Consider the following 21,744-nt stretch of genomic DNA (forward strand, 5'->3'; position numbering starts at 1 on the left):
GCTGTCAGAATATCTCCTAATGTCAATCCACTATCTAGGAAACCAGTGATACTGTTGCTCAGGTTTCATATCACATCTCATGATACTGACCACTATCACGTCTGTTACACCTCATGATACTGGCCACTATCACGTCTGTCGTACCTCATGATACTGGCCACTATCACGTCTGTTAGTCCTCATGATACTGACCACTATCACGTCTGTTAGTCCTCATGATACTGACCACTATCACGTCTGTTACACCTCATGATACTGACCACTATCAGGTCTGTCTCACCTCATGATACTGACCACTATCAGGTCTGTCACAACTCATGATACTGACCACTATCAGGTCTGTCTCACCTCATGATACTGACCACTATCACGTCTGTCACACCTCATGATACTGACCGCTATCACGTCTGTTACACCTCATGATACTGTCTGCTATCATGTCTGTCTCACATCATGTCATGATACTGTCCACTAGTATGTCACTTCTCATGATACAGGTTTATGGGTCAATTCCCACAGGGGACCGTGGAGGAATTGTGTGCATTTACTACTGTAAATTGCCCTGGATAAGTAATCTGAATGACGAAGGGTCAATGTAAAATCTCATGATACTAATCACTATCTTATCTATCACAACTCTTGGTACTGACCACTAGCATATCACATCTTCAAGCAAATTTGTAGAGATTATAGGTAAACTAATAGCATTTAATTAAAATGCTGGTGGCGGAAAATACGTTTGGAAGCAAGTTTAGACAGAGTTAAATTCATAGGATCTCATGCGATAGGAATGTGAGTGGAAATGTTTGTAATACCTGTTATTAATTACTCCATATTTAGTACTGTTTTAGTACATATTTAGTTATCACGACAGACGTATGTATGATAAATTCATACCCTCAATAGATACGTAAGAAACTGATCCTTGCGTTCAATTTGGAAATAATCTGTCACCCAAAAACACAAGTTGCTGGTGTAATTTGAACAAACACCCCATTGTTGGAGTCGTGTTATTGTTCTGTTCGCTCTTGGAGCATGAGTTTCAAAGATTATTGACACAGGCCAATCATATTTCACGAGAAACCCGAAATGGGCGGATCTTTGTGGGTAGACGCTATCGACAGTATGGCGGACGATGGAGACAGTTCGAGTGGAGCAGTTGACACTAGTAGCGGGAAGGGGACTTCAGAGGAGTCGGACGTGTTCAGTCTTGGCGGGATGTTGTTAAATGTATGTATTTTAGTTTTAGTGGCTGCGATCTGCTATGTTATTTATCGGCGATGGGGTAAACGGATTGGTGCTGACGCGGCCCATGGAAGCGAGGCCTCGTCTCTTCCAAAGATGAGAAGACGTGATTTCACTTTGGAGCAGCTGAGGGAATACGATGGACTTCAAAACCCCCGGATTATGATGGCAGTTAATATGAAAGTATTCGATGTTACCTCCGGCAAAAAGTTTTATGGTCGAGGTAAGAATTAGTTAATGGATTAGAGTGCGCTACTGTCTAGCTAACTTGTTACCCTGGTCTGGAACCAGCGCAAATTATGGAATCTCTTATTTGGGCGCAATCTCTTATAGCTGGCTTCGGCTAGCTTACTAGCCAACTTTCTAGTTTACTTGGTTTTATTACAAGTTACTAGGTTGCTAGCAATCCAAGTAGTTATTTTGTTTGATGTTGCACGTTAACCACTTAATTAATATTAGCTAGCTAGTTGAGTCTGGTACTGAGCATTGATTGTTTGCTTTTAAATTGATTGTTAGTTTGTCGTTGGTGCAAGCGGAGTTGCGCGCTTGTGTTCTGGCTAACGCGTAAGTTTAGTACAGTAGCTGAAGTGTTACCACAAGACATGTATTTTTTGTACAACCAACATAACTAGTACATGAACAACACTATCTTGCTACATTGCTTACATTTGTTAGGTAACATTAGCCACTACACTAACTACCTATTATTAAAAATGTATGTTCGCAAACTAGGAAGTTAACGTTACGTGGCTCATTTCAAACAATACGCAACTTGTCCACTCAAGTAACATAGCTCTTTAACGTTGGTTAGGTAGGCTATTAACAGAACGAATGCAGATTAACTGCCTTAAGAAAATATATCTAGACAAATTGGTCAGTGTTCCGGTACTAGAAAGTACCTGGGGCCAAAGTGTACTGTACTCGCGCTTGCAATAATATGGTTAACCAGGTGGCTAACTTAGCTAGCTTATTGGTCCTGTGACTGTACAGTAGCTAGCTAACTGACGTTGTCAATGCGTATCAAAAACCTATGCACTGTTCTGTATACATGTACCACCATTGAATACTTTCAGTTTTAACGCCAGTCACATTTGCTACTGTTCAACCAAACAATCCAGCTAAGTCGGACTCACTGGTAGTGCTACTAAGGCTAGTCATCTGTATGACTTGGCTGGGTATAACATTACCGATGCCCGTGGGTATGTATACTGTAGGCCAACGAAGGTCCCTTTAAATTGGTTTGAGGACCCACCCATATTTAAACCGCTTATGTAATCGTCATCATAAAATACACTTAAGAGCACTCATGTAGCTCTAAAGCTAGCCAAACAACACGATCAGGTTATTTTGAGTTTGCTGTCTAGTCGGCTACACATCACGTACTTTTGTTTGAAAGACTAAGGTTAGTAGATTGAAAGACTAAGGTCAGCTGGCATGCAGCGTCTCCAGATGTATTTGATTTCGGACTGTTTCAACTTTAACACGCCCATTCACAGTGAAAACAATTTGTTTATTTGATAAGGAACAACACCACAAATGCGCCAGTGGCTGTGTGGAGGTTACTCCTCACATGGTGATCAGATGATCATGAATCTGTTTTTCTAAGAAATTCTGACGTGTTTAGTAGTATTTATGTAATATTGTAGATTAATCTCTAAGCCTCTTTATTAGAATCACATTAGGATAACTGCACTATGCCTACTCTTATAGATGTACAGTTTGATGATTAAGGCAATGGCTTGGTTAGGGCTATGTCTGTATTCTGTTAACTGAATACAGACATAGCTAAGTATTCTTTTTCCACCATCTCTTCCCTGCAGACGGTCCATACGGTATCTTTGCGGGCCGGGATGCATCGAGGGGTCTGGCAACATTCTGTCTGGAGAAAGATGCCTTGAGGGACGAGTATGATGACCTGTCAGACCTCAACGCAGTTCAGATGGAGTCGGTTAGAGAATGGGAAATGCAGTTCAATGGTAAGATGGGAATGACAAGGTGTATTGCCGTGGTCCAGGATTTCAGATTTGTACTTTTTTTTTTTTTGCAACCATCTTGGCAGTGAAGAGTGTGAATTTTTAGCCATATTTCGGCAATTCTACACATTGTTTTGTGGAACTGAGGGAGGTGGTTGTGGTTTAAAACCAATGACTGAAGCCACCCTGCTAAATTTATTCATCTCTCAACAACTAAAGCAACTTTGCTAAATGTATTCAACTCAACTAAAGCAATTAGACTAAATAAATGTAATTCATTATGTAAAGCAATACGGCTAAATTGATTTAACTCAACAAGTAATACTATATTGTTAAATTTTGCAAACTTGAAAACTATAGAAATAGAACTAAATCCAGTCAACACAACACCTAAAGCAAAACTTTCAAGTCATTATTTTATTAGGGGTGTTATTATTTTTCAAAGATTGTATTAATAAAAAATATATACTTATCTTGTTTACATGTTTTGGTCATTTACGTTTCCATCCCAAACATTTAAATACATTTTAATAAATACAATGCTTAGTTGGTCTGCCCAATGATTACTGTTGCAGAAAAACCTCTCACAATAGCCAGAATCATGAGAATCCCACTACACACCTTACACGCCCTAATATAGATCTACGTGGTGAGAGAAATCATTTTAACATTAGCTTGTTTTTTTACCTGATGATTTTTATCTCCATCAAATTCCTAAAAGCGTATGACCCGGCAAAGTGTATTAAAAGTTATCTAGAGTACTTTGTCCCTTGCCTTTTTAATGCAATAAAATCAAGGATATATTTCTACGAACATGTTGATTGCGTTAGGCTTTTTGATTGGGTTTTGCCTAACAGTCAATCAATATAGAATGTTATTTTGCTCAAAGAAGACTTTTTGTGTTTTTGGTGTTTAGACGGGGTCCCAGTCTGTTTTTAGGACTTAGCTTAGATCAGTGGTTCCCAACTCTGGTCCTCGAGTACCCCCAACACATTTTTGTTTTAGCCCTGGACAAGCACACCCAATTCAACTCCGTGAGAGCCTGATAATTAGTTGACAAGTTGAATCAGCTGTGCTTGGCTGGGGCTACAATGAATGTGTATTGTTGGGGGTACTTGAGGACCGTAGTTGGGAACCACTGTTTCAGGTCAGATTTATTCAGAAAGGGTTCTTTATGTAAAGGGTTCACAAATCACTCATCAATGTGTAATGTCATTATCAGATATGTAAAGATATGATAGATAAATATTGTATGGTTATACAGTGTATCCCAGGTGTATGGAGAGTGTCGTGTTTAATTGTTTTGGCTCTGTACTCCAGGACTTTGGACTATGACTGGCTACTTTGAAGTTAAAGACCAGACTAATGTCTTTTATTTTTGGATATTTTAAATCATATTAGGGGAATGTTTAAAATGTTAGTACCACTTGGAGAATACCAGCATTCAAATACTCGTAAGTATGGTGTAATGGAAACCAAACTTTAAAAAAAAGTTTTGTATATTTGTTTTTAAGCGCACATAATCCAGAGTTAGCATTGTTTTTTAAGATATGAACCATTATTTTACAACAGTTTTTCTTCTGGACCAAAGGGTTCCCTAACATTTTGGGTTATTGGGCAACTGCCTGGTCTCTGTAGAAACACTGAAGTTGTGAAAACTCTGCACCTTCCGGTATGCATTTTCAGTGAACACTCAGGCTATTGTGGGTATTTCAAGTACGTTTAGGACTAGAAGAGTACCTTACAAACAAAACCTGTGGAGCAAATACTGTAGTATTTTCATATAAAAATAGCTTTGATGATGTAGCCTTCATTTGTTGTTCATCACAGGCCTGGGTTCAGTTAAACATGTTTAAATTAGAGGCTGATGTTCATGATTTTTTTTAAAGTAAACCACCTAAAATGCTTCATAATTACCAGAGAATTAAACAATGTAGGTTACCATCTGCTTATTGACTTATTTACATTATATCATTGATCTTCTTTTTAAATTACTGCCTCCAAATTGGAACTGAATTTTAAGTACTTTACAGATATGAAGCAACTACAATAATGTAGAATACATAAAATATCAGTATTTATATGGGAAGTTTAAATTAGGGTTTATACATAGGACATCTTTGACTAAACATTCCATGACAAAGTATTACATTCTCATCGGATTAGATTAATGCAATGCAAGAAATTATTAATTTTGTTTACTTGGTTTTTAAATAGGTATTAGGTTAGTAAAAAAACAAACATTGTTTGCTGCCTTCAGCTATTTAGGATTACAATTGATGTCTAAATGTAACTATCTATATAGAAAGTAGTAGTAACTAGTAGTGTTTTTGATCATTTGTTAACACTATGAATATCTGTAGCGCATCTACAGATGGTAACTCTGTCCAAATAAAGTATAACCAAAAGTTGAACAGGTTTATTTACTTTCCCAAGAAAAATGTTGGCTAATCTTTCGCTGGTTAATGTTCTTGGCTCGTGAAGGTAGTTCTGCGCTACCGAGGGTGGGAGAGAGCCTACCTGAATAGTTCTTTCATCTGGATTTGTATGTTGACATGTTGGACCCACGCAGTGCTTTAAGTAGTTGCTGTAAATCATTCAGTAGATTTTTTTTTGTTTTGTTTCACTTGATTTTTAGCCACTTATCCATGTTTGTGCTCCTGCTACCTCCAGCAGAGACACAGGTCACAGAGTGGGGTGACAGGTGTGGCAAATGGCGTACATGCATACAGTCCTACTGGGGCACCTGATTGGCTGTGGCAAACAAGTCTGTGTAGGGTTTTAGACTGGCACATCTAATGCGCTCATGCTCTGCCAAAACCAACATACATTGTGCTTTGTTGTGTTAAGAAGGGTTTTGAAGCAGTGCATAGACAAAATGTGATATTGCGATAGTGATCGTGAATATTGCGATATCGATAATCTTTTTGATATTCTTAAATGTATGTAAAAACAAGTTATGGGGAAATGCATCAAAGTAGATTCATAATATAGGAAAACAGGTTTTCTCACAACAGAGGTTTATTTTAACTGAGTCATATTGGACTGGTGAAATATGAATGAATAAAGACCATGTCTACAGAACAGGACATTGTACTGTTGGTACAGCAGACCTGCCAACCCTGTCCAACTTTTTAAGAGTACCAGATACTTGTGGCTTGGCACTGCTATTTGCACTTCCATGTGCCTTTATTGCACATCTATACATCTCACTTGTAATACACATTATACTTAATACTCCTAAATGATCTGCCCTCTTCTATTTGCACTTCTGGTTAGATGTTAACTGCATTTCGTTGTACTGTACTTGTACAGTTCAATGACAATAATGAGACACAAGATTCAAGCCATCTTAATTCTCAATAAGCATGTAATCCCCTCAGTTATTTTTCTTACCCACTAGGCCTTAACATAGCCTTATTTCTGGACCACTAACTTGTGGAAGTATGCACACGTCACCTGGTATGCTCCATAGGGTTCTTTGTGTAGTGGGACCTGTGCGCTCACATTTGCATGGGACAGGGCAATTGGTCAATGAAACATGATCGTTATATAGCGGTTTCAAGCGGGCTCCAAATCGAACACAACTAAGCCACAGCCAACGGACACGTCTCTCCACAAAATAAACACAAAATTGCGTACTTTCCGCCACATTTTCGAGGTGATATTGGGATAACGGTATTGGGTCAATAAATCACGCACCTCTAGTATACGGTCAACAAACGTTATCCCTTCTGAAATGCAAACACAGTGAGGTCTCTGATGTTGTGGTCTCTGTGGGCTGGCATCAGACCTGGAGGAGCTGCACATTCTCAAATGCACTCCGCTTAGAGGGGATGTTGATTGCCATTAAAATTGTGTTTTTTTTCATTACTAGTATTGTCACAGATCTAGAAATTGGAGTACCTTTTGTACAGTGTGCCCCATTTTAGAAGGCCAATGGCATTTACAGTTTGTTTCCATTGTTTTATTTATTGTCAGTCCTGAGTCTCCGGTGTTGTAAATATGAATAGATGGTTTCTAAACAATTGTAGATGCTACCTCCGGCCATTTTGAATAATGAGTGAAAAGGCAAATTGGGGGAAACGTATGGCATAAAGGTGTTCATCACACTTGTACCGCGGTATACCAACTATATAAGCTACGATTTTATAGACATTTTCATTTGTTGTCATTGTTTTATTAATTTATGCTTTCTTGTGTTTTAGTTGCAACTTAGGTGTGTATGTGTGTATGTGTGTATGTGTGTGTGTGTGTGTGTGTGTGTGTGTGTGTGTGTGTGTGTGTGAACTGATGGAATGAACAACTGGGTTGAGTCTGTGGTGACCAAAACACGAGAGAACATGATTACTGATAAAACATGTAAATATAAAAGGAAACAGAATTTCAGCTAGAATGCTTGCTTGTTTGGCAAATGTGGTTTAAGTGAGATAAATACCTCCATATTTTCTAGGTGTAGCCTAGTGGTTTATACTTTCAAAATTAAACCTGAAATTAAAGCTTGATGTTTGCCGTTACAGTTCAGATTCTCCTGAATGGAGGCTGTCATATATAGTGTATGCAGTAGGGTTGTCACGCTATACCGGTATTGACAAAAAAATTGTGATATTTAAAGAATGAAAATGATATGTTAATAATACATGTGATAATATTGTATTCACTAGGCGAAAATGAAATAGATCCAAAAACACTTGTTTTTTTGATGGCTTATTCATGTCGTCTAGACAACGATGCATGTGCTTAAACTACGAGTCTGGACCTGTGCACTGGCGTGAATTACCGTAAAGACATTTTTATTTTTATAAAAACTCCCCTCGGTGTTAGGATCTTTTGTTTATCAGTTCATCCGGTTGCCTTTTCACAATCCCTCGATAATCGTGCAGTGAAAATCGGATATCGTTGACAGCCCTAGTGTGCGGGATGTTTTTAAATCTGATGGTGCTCTTTGAAGATTAGGATTCAGCGCCACACTGTTTGATTTAACCTTTGTGATTTCGCCTTTACAGAAAAGTATGATTATGTTGGCCGGCTGTTGAAGCCTGGGGACGAGCCTTCAGAGTACACAGATGAAGAGGACATCAAAGACCACCTGAAACACGAATGAACTGTTGGCCTGTTCTGTACAAACCACCAACCAAAGCCAGGACCCAAACTGCTGCCAGTGCCCATCTGTTCTTCCACAGCCCTTGTTCTCCTCCTTGCCCTCCTCCTCGCCCTTTTTCCTCTTCCTGTTTTCCTTCTCCTTTCCTCTTCCCCTGTTCTCCTCTTCTTCGCCCTCCCATTCTTCCTCCTTGCCCCCTCTTCCTCAACCCTCTTCACTCCCCAACCCCCCTTCCCAGTCCTCGGATTGGATGGCCACATTGCCTGATTTTCCTCTTATTGGATGTTCCAGTCCTCGGATTGGATGGCTGTCCTGGATGGGCGGGCCCTGGACATGACTCTTCCCCCTTTACCATACAGATTAGCGCCAACAGAAACCAATTATGACAGACTGTTCAAAGGGGATTTTAATGACATTAAATTGTCTTGGTTTTGTGCAGTTAGTATATTTCAAAAAGGAAACAAAACATTTTATTGAATTTTCCTTGGGATGCCACGGTTATATTAATGTGAATGGAAGCGAAGTAGATGACATGGAGCGGTGAGGGTGCAGGAATGAGGCTGTGATGGTCAAAGAAGACTGGGTCGGACGAGACAACTTTATAGTTTGGTTTATTCTCATCCCTCACCTCACGAATACACACAGCTTTAGCGTTAGATTTAAAGCTCATCAATCAGTTAATCGATTGCCCGCGGGACTTAGTTTTCCTTGCCCCACCCTTAATTGCGACGGCAATGCTGTGGTTTTGGCTGAACCAAAGGAAATGGATGGGGAGTTAGCTTACCGTGTCGGTAGTCTGTGCACTACTAGGCTCTGTCTGTCACCATGTGATTGTATTTGTTGGGGGTACTAGTGGGTGTGGGTGGGTGGTGGGGTGGGGGTGGGGGGGGGCTGCTGTGTAGTCAAGGTCCTTGCCAGAACATAGAGTCACTCGGATTGATTGGTCGGGAATACAAAGGGAAGGTCAGCTGACGGTTCTAACCAATCGCCTGTTTACAAGCCACTCTGCTGGATGTCAGTACAATCCCCTGGAAATGAAATGGTCAAAGTATTAATTGTGCCTTATTTTGTTTGTTTTATACTACTAAAATCCTGACCAGTCTAAAAAAAAATCTATTTTATCCGTGAAGTTTATTTGTTCCTTTCTTGGATGTGTTCTGAACAGTGGTTTCCTTCATTGGAAATGTTTTCTAAAGAGCGGTTTTCTTTCATGAGAATCTGGTTCTGAAGAGCAGTCAGACTTAAGGTATGCTCTGGTCTGTCTCAGACTGGCAGACGAACTCCTCTTATCCACCACCCTGTAAATATCCCCTCAGTGTTACTGCCATATTCATGTAGTTAATGACGAAACCATGTTGCTGAGCTGACTGGCCAAAAGCCTCTTTTTTTTTTTTTTTTTTTTTGCTCAAGATCTTTTTAAACGTGGGTGAATTTCAAAGTGAACGTTGAAAGTGCTCTGGGGTGGGATCGAGGCATGTTCAGGTTTGGGAGAGAAGTCGCTTATCTTGTAAATATATCTATCGTTTTATTAAAGCATGCGCAACAATGGTGAGCTGTGCTGAATTCCCGCCACGTCATGTATTTAAATGTTGGGTATGTGTCTGCAACGAGAGAGGCAAAGGATTCCTTCATGCATAATAAAGTGATTTGGTTTATAATTAATGTGAGTTTTAATTCCAAGCAAATATTTACGTTATGTCTTTAAGACAACACTATTTTAGATACAGCCCTACTCAGTCAATGGATGGTAATAATGCCAACTTTTTAGATGTGCATGCAGTCGTACAGAATGTCACCAGAATTTCTGGTTTCTGCATTTTACCCACGCCTGAATTGCAATGGTGCTGCCACAATATCCCACATTAACAATAGTTTTATCAAAAACGTAAGTTTTAATAGCTTTTTTTTAATTATAGTTGTCAGACTTTCAATAATCACATTTTATAAAGCCCTTTGTATATCTCCAGTCAGGGGCGTTGGACTGGGGGGAAAAGGGGTACTAAGTATATAGGGCCCCTAATGTGTAGAGGGGCCCTCAAAAATGTTTGAATCTTGAATAAAGTGGGGAGGGGCCCTCAGCGACCGCCTATGTACAGGGCCCAGAATTTTGTGCTACATCCATGTCTCCAGTCACTGATGTTGTGTTCAGAGTCTCTAGGCGGAACCCCGATCAGCGGCACAACCAGGTGGACAAGGACGGCAAGAAACGTCGGGGAGAAGCTAGATCTGCAACACACCCAGGGGGACTTGAGATTGGCAAATGGGAGTTGCCAGACCGGGTAGTCCTATGGCGTGGTCCAAGGACTCGGGTCCTCTTTCGAGTCAAGAACAAAAGAGCAATTAGAATGAACATTATTTAGATCCAAAAGTATTCCTCATTGAAACAATTAAGGGAAGGTGTAAAAATTGCTCAACGAAGATGCAGAATTGTCTTCCTTACACAGTGGAGAAATATGTATTCTGAATTTGTGTAAAAACGGTAACCTATGCAAGACGTTAATGTTAGCTTCTTTAAACTTATTTGGACAATAAATCAATTTGGATCAGATCAGAGGTATTATTTCGGCTGAGAAATTATTGTCCATCGAATGTTCCATATAATCATGGATCTCTTTTCAGGCACATCGTAGCCGCAGAGGTTAGGACTTTAGTCGCCAGCGAGCATCATTTAAAATGACTGCACCCAAAATAAAAATCAAACTTACACAGAGAAATTGTTCCCAACTAATAAATTCAATGATTGAACATGAAACACCAGCTCTCCGTATTTATAATCTGAAATGTATGACATGAACAATATATGGCTGCGCTGATCGTGGTTGTGATCCGCAGATCTGAGTCTGTCTGCAGAGCAGGCGTCTGCAGAGCAGGTTTGCCAGATTTGATTGACACCATATCGGTCAATCATATCCTAGATGCTGACAAACTCACTAAAACATGCACAAATGGTTTGTTGCCTTAAAATCATATCTATTAATCAACACGCCCAATTTTTTTTTTATTGTGAACACAGTCAATAAATATAGCACAATCAGGCTAGAAACCTCTGCATTTGCCAACACTACTTTAAAACGAGTTGTGTCGCCCCCTAGCGAGCTGGGCACACACCCAGGTAAAGTTCGAGTCGTCAGACTGATGGACTAGACGTGCTCTCTCGCTGGCTGGCTGAGCCAGCTCCCTAGCGCCCGGTCTTAACAGGCGCATAGCAGAACTGCACATTTCTTGTGTTGATGTATTGTAAACATCGCTTTATGTTAGGCGACTTTTAGCTTTTCATTTATTGCTTCATCGGTCTAATTAATAATAGAAAAAAAATCGACAGCAAATTAACAGGTGGACTAAATTGCCAGGTCTGTGCACACAGATCGAAATCCATTTTGAATCGCCATTCCAGCCGCGCCGCCGGTTCCAACAGTAGCCTACAGATTCTGAAGGAATATTCCCCCGTCCAACCTGAATTGTCCATCGGACGATCATCAGTAGTTGGCAGCATCGCCATCGGACCATTGTGTGAGTGTTAATGTAATCAACAACAATCCCTGGCACCCTCGAATCTCAATACCTCATCTTTTTTGTTTGTTGAAAAAGTATGCATATTTGACACTTGGCAGGATTTTCCACGCTTCGGACAGTCTTTTTTCTAAAGCACTATGTGATAGGCTATTCAACACCTTAAATTTACATACCCGCCTTCCGGCAACTAGAAAACGGTTGTTACGCAACGGAGTTCATTTTTATCGCACGTCCCTGCATATGCTTTCCTGGTCCCCTAAAGCTGCTAGCGCGACTGCTGCTTTAAAGAACCTGGATGTCCAGTCCATTGACTGATTTCCCCAAAAGTGCACAGACCTGGCAAACTCAAGCAATGCAAACGTTTCCTTGTTCATTAGCATGGCTACATGACATTAATCTTACTTGTTTGATGTCTTTCTGTTTTGCCTGCAATAGGAATTAACGTCATGGCAGAACATCTGTCCCAGAGTGAACTGGACTATCCCTTTAAACTTCTGGAGTATTTCAATGGATTCAGAGTTTCAAAGGTTGAGCTTCATAATATTTGTCTTGTCAACTGACATCCCCAGAACTATGATGCAAATCCAAAGAAAATTATACAGCAAGGCCTTTGTTAGGTTAAAGTTCATTAGTCCAATCATGATGAATCAGATGTTGTTAGAGTTTTTCACCATGCTGACCTTTGACCTTGCCTTCCCTCAGGTAATCTTCTCCGCCTGTGAGTTGGGTGTGTTTGACCACCTGCTGAAATCCCAGAAGCCCCTGCCTGCAGCGCATGTGGCCCAGGAGCTAGGCACGAGCGTGGATGGGATGGAACGCCTTCTGGATGTGCTAGTGGGTGTCAACATCCTGGAGGTGGAGCTTATAGATGGAAAAGGTAAATTTCTTACTCCCCAACACACCTGTACAGATCTCAAAACTCCCCAACACACAGTTACTCACCTCAACACAGACATACCCCAACACACCTAACCATCAGCACACCTAACCATCAGCACACCTAACCATAGTGTGTTAAAGCAGTAACGTTCTATTTGTTCTAGCGTGTTACAGCAGCACTGATGTGGCCAGCCTCTACCTGGCTAAAGGCAGTGCTAAGTCTCTGCATGATATGATCATCTACCAATCACAGACCATCTACCCACTGTGGAACAACATGGTGGATGCTGTCAGGTGGGCAAACAACAATAACAACAGACATTTCAACAACAACACTAATTTGTGCTCTAAACTGAATACTAGCAATTATCCCACATTTATCAAACTAACATAGACCAGTTAAGAGGAATGTTGTCAAAACATTTTTGTTAGCTGAAGTAGTGCAGTGTCTTTAATGTCTTACAGAGAGGGAAAAAACCAAAATGAGAAAACCTTTGGGATCTCTCCTGAAGAAATCTTTCAAGCGATCTACAGGTATGTGAACTTTATATTATCATTGCAGAAATCCTTCAAGACAATTTGGTCTCTATGTATTTTCTACTTTAACTGGATGGCCTTTTTTATTACAATATTAAATGTTGTAGTTTCTGTTACTTACCCATCAATGCTGACAAAGGCTATTGCTCAGTTTGGGAATTTAGGATGGTTTCAGGGCCAGGGTATATTTTCGAATCTGGGTTAGAAATCTTGGATATCCTAGAATATCTAAGATAAAGATGTAGGATGGGTTAGTGATGTAGGCTGTGTTAGGGATGTAGGCTGTATTAGAGATCTGGGATGGTTTAGCATCTTGGCTGTTTAACACACTGAATGGATACAGCCCAGTGCTGGTTGTTGATGTGAGGCCAATGCATTCATTTCTCTTTGTGCTTTGAATCAGCTGAAGCTTCATTGAATATTTTGCCTGAAGGGATTATGTGTCTTTACTGTTGTGTGCTCTGCTGTTTCCCTCAGTTCCAGGTCTTTATACCACATAGAGGGATCTGTCACCTTACACAGTACCCACAATTTACTGTTACAGTTATGTACTATAGTACAGTCTATCTATCTATCTATCCTACCATATTTTGACAAATATCTTCCAAATAGCAGTCTGATTGGTATTTCAGTTACGCCTGCCTAAGCTATATTTTTCACATACTTTACATACTGTGGTCAGGTGACAAGTGTTAGTCTGTCCTTGAGCAAGGCTAAATGCGTCCTAGGTGGTCATTATGGCAGCTCCCATCAACTTCTGACGGGTTCGCCCAAATGCTGTCTACATTTTGCGTGGCATGTCTCCAGTCCTGCTGAAGACTGCCACTGTGTTCACACAGGCAGCTTTAACTCTAACTGACAGTGTCACTATGAATCCAGTTTCATCAGAATATCATTGCCATAATGAATCCAATGCCAGTGTTGTTTAGTGGGCTCCCTGGGTTTATATTTGTCAGATGACATGAAAATTGAGCTCTTAGGCGGTTCACACCAATAGTTGTTTTTGTGTTAAAATGAGAATGTATGAGCAGAAAAGAAGGCTTCCCAAGGGCCTTTTTAAGGTCAACAGCATTATGAGCCATACTCCGTACAAGGATTTGGTTGCCTCTGCCAAGAGGCTGAAATGTCTTTACAAGTGGATCTTATTGCAAGTTTGTAACCCTCAGCACACCCCAAAATCCACAACAATGATTAATTTACCACAAAATCTAAATTTAGCAAGGACTATCTTAGTCTCAAGAATCCAATTAAAAGCCAGGGGGTTGAAATGTAAGTGGGTCTGTAAGTAAAGTCCAAAGGACCTGGGCAGACACTATGGCATAAAGATCTATGAACCTTTCCAATGTGTTTGTCAGTGTCATAAAAACATTAATGGAAAAGGGTCCGTGTGGTTATCCTTGCAAGGGGAGGGGCCACAAAGTTCCATAATCACTTTTATTATACGTTTTTTGAGAAATACAATATATTACACAATGTAGCTCAAAATGTATTATACAATATAATTAAACTTCTTTCAAAATAAACATTTAAAAAATAAATGAAAAAATGTGTCCGTAATTGTTCCTACTAATATATGTATGTAATGCCCACTGACCACCCACACAAATGGTACCATGGTCTGTGTGATTATCAGATGTCAACTCATGGTCTGTTTGACTATCACCTTTTTGCCCATGGTCTATGTGACTCTTATCAGCTAGCTGTTTGTCATTTCAGGTCAGAGGAGGAGATGCTGAAGTTTATGGGTCTGATGAACTCAACCTGGGTCCTAGATGGTCAGGATGTCGTAACAGCCTTCAACCTCTCCTGCTTTAAGTCCATAGTGGACCTCGGGGGTAGGTGACCCCAACCCTGAACCTCTGACCTTTGGGGGTAGATGACCCAAACCCTACCCTACACCTAACCCTGACCATTGGGAGTAGGTGAATGGATTGTTTTCTTAGTCTTATGCAGGAGTATCCATGGCAATGCAGGATAGTACAGAACATTCTGGTAATGTTGTCGTGGTGATATTGTGTTGTCGTGATATATCGTTTGCTGTGGTGATATCAGTTGTTGCTGTGATCTTCAATAGTCATGTAGTTGTTGGGATATTCAGTTGTCGTGGTGATATTAAGTTGTTGTGGTGAAATTGTGTTTCTGTGGTTATATCAATTTGTCATGGAAATATTCTGCAGTCATTTTGCTGTTCAGTTGTGGTTGTGATATTCACTAGTAATTGTGATATTTTGTGGCAGGTTGTTCAGGGGCTCTGGCCAGGGAGCTGTCTAAGGCCTACCCCTCCTCCATAGTCACTGTGCTGGACCTTCCTAAAGTCATCCAAATCGCCAGACAACACTTCAGTGAGCAGGACGACGCCATCGTGTTTCAGGAGGGTCCGTGCCACTAATTTAATAATACATGACATATATAACCTATGTGACTGAATAAGATGATTTAGTCTGTATAAATAGATTGTGTTGTTTTGTAGGAGATTTTTTTGATGGAGACATCCCTCCAGCTGATCTGTTCATCCTGGCCAGAATCCTTCATGACTGGGAGGAAAACAAATGTCTTCAGCTGCTGAAGAAGATCCACACTTGTTGTCAACCAGGTGATATCCCATGTTGTCAACCAGGTGATATCCCATGTTGTCAACCAGGTGATATCCCATGTTGTCAACCTGGCTAATGTTTCATGTTGTCACTCCGGTGATTTTCCATGTTGTCTACTAGGTGAAGTTTCATGTTTATATAATTATTTCTAAAAGGGTAGATAAACCATGTCTGGGGCTGTTTTGAATTACTAATGAAGCGATTTGTTTGTGGATAGCAAACAACATTTAGACATGATTCTTAGCTAGCTAGCTAACAAGGCTGTTCAGTCAAATATAGCACCATAGGACATAAACGAACTGTTTAATGAACAGAATCATTGTTTAAACCTTCCAGTTTTACCAAGTACAATTAGTATAATATGACAGTTATTCAAGTTGAAAATGGAATTGTTTTGTTGACACAGGCCACAAATCGGTGTGACATGTGACATGGTACACCTTTATCAGGGACCTGAGGGGTATACTATGAAGGGTCAACCTACTCAGATTGAACTCAGGGTTTTTCAAGGAAAGTCAGTGTTGACAAACTCTGATCGCCTAAAGTGGTGTTCGGATTAAGATGTTTGTTAGTTGACTCTGTGTTAACTTACTGGAGTTTGTGCGCGTTCGCTTAAAAGGGGCGCGTTCGGCAACGCAAACTGCGTTTTTGTACGATGGCTCGCCTGAATGGCTCTTCTCGCCTGGAAGTAAGCACGTTTATATTTAAAGCATATGAGGAGTTTCAAGAAAGGTTAACGGCCAAATTGAACACTGTAGCTGCCAACAAAGCCAGGGAGGCTTGTTGGCAGTGTATTGAAGACAATACATTTGTGAGAGTAGTGTTCTTGTCATATTTTCTCTGTTGTGGCTTACAGACTCTTATTTGTGATATGATTGAGATGTAAGGACAAGTAAAATCTAAATATGTGAAAACAATTAAGATAATTCAGCTATGGCCTACACATGGGCTAAATCTCTGAAATTGACCCATTACTCACTGTTCATTATTTAAGATCTTTTTACGGTCAATCACACCAATCACCCTTGGGATTCCTATGGAAAACTATGTGTTCTTTATATAAACTAGGCCCAGCCTTTGCATATAAAAAATAGACCAAGTCTTTTTTGGTAATTACTTGCAATCCCATAAAAAGCATATTTGATCTTTAGAACGCTTAAATGGCCAGGGAACACAAATGCATGAAGCAGTTTAGTGAGTACCACCTTGCGAACTTCACAGCATATAGTATTCCTGCTCAGATGTTCAGCATCACCGATGAAATACATGAAATGTCCACTGGCATTTTTGCAAAGCTCGACACACTGTTCTACATGAGCACATTACTCCGGGGAGTGGCATTAGAGACGTCTGGCCCTTACAGCTTCCATATTAGGAACATTATCATTCCTCCCCAGAAACTCTGTTCTTCCTCCTCCTCAGTCATCAGCCCTCCCCCGGTCAAACGTCACCCCTTCCCAGGTCAAGTATCCGGTCTCACCTTGTCAAACATCGCCTGTTTAAGCTTCTGCCCTCCCCTGGTCAATCGTCAGGCCTCCCCTGGTCAATCGTCAGCCCTCCCCTGGTCAATCGTCAGGCCTCCCCTGGTCAATCGTCAGGCCTCCCCTGGTCAATCGTCAGGCCTCCCCTGGTCAATCATCAGCCCTACCATGGTCAATCGTCAGTCCTGACATTATCAAGGTCAATCATCAAAGCTGATGACTGAGGTGGAGGAAAAGTTTCTGGGGAGGAATGATAATGTTGCTAATATATTGATGCTGTAGGCCCTAGAATCCGTCAAATATACGGAATGCCCTCATGAAAATCGATATCTTTATTAGAGAACATCATCAGGGAGAACTAGAGGAAGTTACACAGCCTCTTAACACCCTCCTGCAGAGTAGGGCTTTCACAATCTGTGTGACAATGTCGATTGGGTCTTCCAAATGTGCATGCCTTTTTCTGGGAGGAAGGGCGGAGCTTATACTGGGTAACATCGAGTTAACCATGAAGATGACCTGATTGGGGCAGTATAGAGATGCAGCGTAAAACGTATTCACCTTTCACAGTACGGGTTCATCGGGAAGTTACACCCGACGTCACTAAGCTACTCCTGAAGTGACCTCTAAGCCATTGACCTCGCTTCGTAGGATACCCCTCTGTTTTTGCTCGACAGTGCCACTTTTACAACCAGTGGACAACAATCGCAGAATGCATTTTTAACTGCACTTCCCCTACGGCGTCTTTCCCATTGTTTTCTTTGAGTTCGGTTGACCTCTTTACCGCATCTATCAGGGAGTGTGCAATGCTTCTGATGTAGGAAACCTATTTCACTTGAGGGAATTATTAGTATGTGATTTAAAGACGGCGGTCTTCTTTGAAATTTAACAAATATGTTTGTAAAATTTAGCCAGTATTAACATTTAACTTAAAATAAAAAAACTACTATGGGGAGAACAAGTATTTGATACACTGCCGATTTTGCAGGTTTTCCTACTTACAAAGTATGTAGAGGTCTGTAATTTTTATCATAGGTACACTTCAACTTTGAGAGACAAAATCTAAAACTAAAATCCAGAAAATCACATTTTATGATTTTTAAATAATTTTTTTGCATTTTATTGCATGACATAAGCATTTGATCACCTACCAACCAGTAAGAATCCCGGCTCTCACAGACCTGTTCGTTTTTCTTTAGGAAGCCCTCCTGTTCTCCACTCATGTTTGAACTTGTTACCTGTATAAAAGACACCTGTCCACACACTCAATCAAACAGACTCCAACCTCTCCACAATGGCCAAAACCAGAGAGCTGTGTAAGGACATCAGGGATAAAATTGTAGACCTGCACAAGGCTGGGATGGGCTACATGACCATAGGCAAGCAGCTTTGTGAGAAGGCAACAACTGTTGGCACAATTTTTATAAAATGGAAGAAGTTCAAGATGACGGTCAATCTCCCTCGGTCTGGGGCTCCATGCAAGATCTCACCTCATGGGGCATCAATGATCATGAGGAAGGTGAGGGATCAGCCCAGAACTACATGACAGGACCTGGTCAATGACCTGAAGGGAGCTGGGACCACAGTCTCAAAGAAAACCATTAGTAACCCACTACCCCGTCATGGATCAAAATCCTGCAGTCCTCCTGCTCAAGCCAGCACATGTCCAGGCCCGTCTGAAGTTTGCCAATGACAATCTGGATGATCCAGAGGTGGAATGGGAGAAGGTCATGTGGTCTGATGAGATAAAAATAGAGCTTTTTGGTCTGAACTCCACTCGTCGTGTTTGGAGGAAGAAGAAGGATGAGTACAACCCCAAGAACACCATCCCTACCGTGAAGCATGGAGGTGGAAACATCATTCTTTGGGGATGCTTTTCTGCAAAGGGGACAAGACGACTGCACTGTATTGAGTGGAGGATGGATGGGGCCATGTATCGAAAGATCTTGGCCAACAACCTCCTTCCCTCAGTAAGAGCATTGAAGATGGGTCGTGGCTGGGTCTTCCAGCATGACAACGACTCGAAACACACACCCAGGGCAACTAAGGAGTGGCTTCGTAAGAAGCATCTCAAGGTCCTGGAGTGGCCTATCCAGTCTCCAGACCTGCACCCAATAGAAAATCTTTGGAGGGAGCTGAAAATCCGTATTGCCCAGCGACAGCCCCGAAACCTGAAGGATCTGGAGAAGGTCTGTATGGAGGAGTGGGCCAAAATCCCTGCTGCAGTGTGTGCAAACCTGGTCAAGAACTACAGGAAACGTATGATGTCTGTAATTGCAAACAAAGGTTTCTGTACCAAATATTAAGTTCTGCTTTTCTGATGTATCAAATACTTATGTCATGCAATAAAATGCAAATGAATTACTTGGAAATCATACAATGTGATTTTCTGGATTTCTGTTTTAGATTTGGTCACTCACAGTTGAAGAGTACCTATGATAGAAATGTCAGACTTCTACATGCTTTGTAAGTGGGAAAACCTGCAAAATTGTCAGTGTATCAAATACGTGTTCTCCCCGCTGTAACTTAAAAAAAAGACAGAAATAGTTTTTTACAACATGAACACTGATTGTTTCAAATATTCTATGTTCTTGAGAATACAAACAAAAAAGACGGCCCCACTTGTTCTACCCCAATGTCAGCCAGATGTCTTCCTGCTGCCCGAAACACATCCCACCCCTAAAGATGTTCACCCCGCCTCCGTTTTGCCAGACTGACGGTAGTTGGCTTTGTTGAGGTAAAATGTATGGTCTGTAGATTTCATGCACAGCTCCCTTCTCTCGGTCTGTTTGTCTCTCTGTCTCTCCTATGTAGGCGGTGGTGTTCTGTTAGTGGAAGCTCTGCTATTTGAGAACCATCGAGGTCCAGTCATGGCCCAGATCTTTTCCCTCAACATGCTAGTCCAGACAGAGGGAAAGGAACATCCTCCATCTCAGTACTCTAACATGCTGTCCTCCGCTGGCTTCCAAAACATCCAGGTCTGTCGCACTGGGAAGTCCTACGCTCAAATAAACCTGTCAGGCTGTTGAAACCATAGGATCTCTTAGGAGGAAGCCTCTACAGTGTTTCTAGCAAAGCTCCCCTTTTACAGCATGAACCTCATCCTTTAGAGGCAGCAGAGCTTGATCAACTCCTAGTGACCTGTGTAGTACAACATTTACTGACTGAACTAAACTGTGTAGTACAACATTTACGGACTGAACTAAACTGTGAAATACTACATTTACTAACTGAGCAACACTGGATAGTACTACATTTACTGACTGAATTAAACCGTGTAAGGTTAAATGTACTGAATTAACTAAACTGTAGTGTAACAGACTGAATTAAACCGTGTAAGACTAAATGTACTGAATGAACTGAACTGTAGTGTACTGTAATTCTAACTGACTGAATTAAACTGTGTAAGACTAAATGTACTGAATGAACTGAACTGTAGTGTACTGTAATTCACACTGACTGAATTAAACCGTGTAAGATTGAATGAACTGAACTGAACTGTAGTGTACTGTAATTTTAACTGATTGAATTAAACTGTGTAAGACTAAATGTACTGAATGAACTGAACTGTAGTGTACTGTAATTCACACTGACTAAATTAAACCGTGTAAGATTGAATGAACTGAACTGTAGTGTACTGTAATTTTAACTGATTGAATTAAACCGTGTAAGACTAAATGTACTGAATGAACTGAACTGTAGTGTACTGTGATTCAAACTGTTTTACAAACATTTTGATGTGTTTGCACACCATTCCTGTGTACTTTGGACCGGTACTGGCCTAACCTGTTAAGTCACCAACAGTCATTACAATGTCCTTACCTAGAAATGGGTTAGTGTAAGGAGGAGAATGTTTTGTTTTTCTGCCAGGTGTATCACTGTGAGAAGATGTGAGCCGGATCAAGGTGAACCTGTGGAAGCAACACCTGTTGACTCAGTGGATTACTGAAGCACTGCGACTGTTCTGACAATCAATTCTGTCATAATTGTACTTCGGTAGTTGTGGTCTCCCACATCCAACTTTATGCGGTTCTTCCTCTGCAGAAGACTGGAACATCCCTCCACATTTCAGCCTCTGTGATTGGACCTCATTTACGTATATTTTTTGCATGGACGAGAGGTCTGAAATGACCTGATATTATGGGCAGGTTTTGTTGTCCTTGTTGTTCTTACTTCTAATGCAGGAAATGTGGACATAACTTTTAAGTGTATTCCTCATATGAGACCTGGTGTCATTTCCGAATAAACAGTGTTGTCACCAACGCAATGATCAGTTGAACAGGGATCATGTTGTTACCAAGTGCTATCAAGGTTTCACACAGCAGATCCCCACACCGCTGTTATCCTGTTACTAGCCTTCCTACTTCCTCCAGTGGCCCATTTGGGCCACCGCACAGATCTCAACCACTACAGCCGGTTCAACC

General features: G+C 40.9%; 2 protein-coding genes across 2 annotated transcripts; both read left to right on the top strand.

Moving 5' to 3' along the window:
- The first annotated feature begins 1,087 nt into the window (after positions 1 to 1,087).
- pgrmc2 (progesterone receptor membrane component 2) lies at positions 1,088 to 9,176 on the top strand. Its single transcript, XM_010879337.5, has 3 exons — positions 1,088 to 1,468; positions 3,066 to 3,221; positions 8,225 to 9,176. Exons 1-3 carry the CDS (start codon positions 1,090 to 1,092, stop codon positions 8,320 to 8,322), a joined length of 633 nt encoding a protein of 210 aa, XP_010877639.3. The 5' UTR covers positions 1,088 to 1,089; the 3' UTR covers positions 8,323 to 9,176.
- A 2,274-nt stretch (positions 9,177 to 11,450) lies between these two features.
- Positions 11,451 to 20,349, top strand: asmt2 (acetylserotonin O-methyltransferase 2). The gene is made up of 9 exons (XM_034297422.1): positions 11,451 to 11,829; positions 12,268 to 12,359; positions 12,535 to 12,709; positions 12,876 to 13,005; positions 13,177 to 13,245; positions 14,965 to 15,083; positions 15,486 to 15,623; positions 15,719 to 15,841; positions 20,135 to 20,349. Exons 2-9 carry the CDS (start codon positions 12,279 to 12,281, stop codon positions 20,347 to 20,349), a joined length of 1,050 nt encoding a protein of 349 aa, XP_034153313.1. The 5' UTR covers positions 11,451 to 11,829; positions 12,268 to 12,278.
- The last annotated feature ends 1,395 nt before the right edge of the window (positions 20,350 to 21,744 follow it).

The sequence above is a fragment of the Esox lucius genome, chromosome 15 (assembly GCF_011004845.1).
Source record: "Esox lucius isolate fEsoLuc1 chromosome 15, fEsoLuc1.pri, whole genome shotgun sequence".
NCBI classification, from domain to species: Eukaryota; Metazoa; Chordata; class Actinopteri; order Esociformes; family Esocidae; genus Esox; species Esox lucius.

Coding starts and splice junctions, on each gene's coding strand:
- pgrmc2 (XM_010879337.5), top strand. CDS start 1,090: ATGGGCGGATCTTTGTGGGTAGACGCTATCGACAGTATGGCGGACGAT. Junction 1,469..3,065: donor CAAAAAGTTTTATGGTCGAG/GTAAGAATTAGT, acceptor TCTTCCCTGCAG/ACGGTCCATACGGTATCTTT. Junction 3,222..8,224: donor ATGGGAAATGCAGTTCAATG/GTAAGATGGGAA, acceptor TCGCCTTTACAG/AAAAGTATGATTATGTTGGC.
- asmt2 (XM_034297422.1), top strand. CDS start 12,279: ATGGCAGAACATCTGTCCCAGAGTGAACTGGACTATCCCTTTAAACTT. Junction 12,360..12,534: donor ATGGATTCAGAGTTTCAAAG/GTTGAGCTTCAT, acceptor GCCTTCCCTCAG/GTAATCTTCTCCGCCTGTGA. Junction 12,710..12,875: donor GGAGCTTATAGATGGAAAAG/GTAAATTTCTTA, acceptor TATTTGTTCTAG/CGTGTTACAGCAGCACTGAT.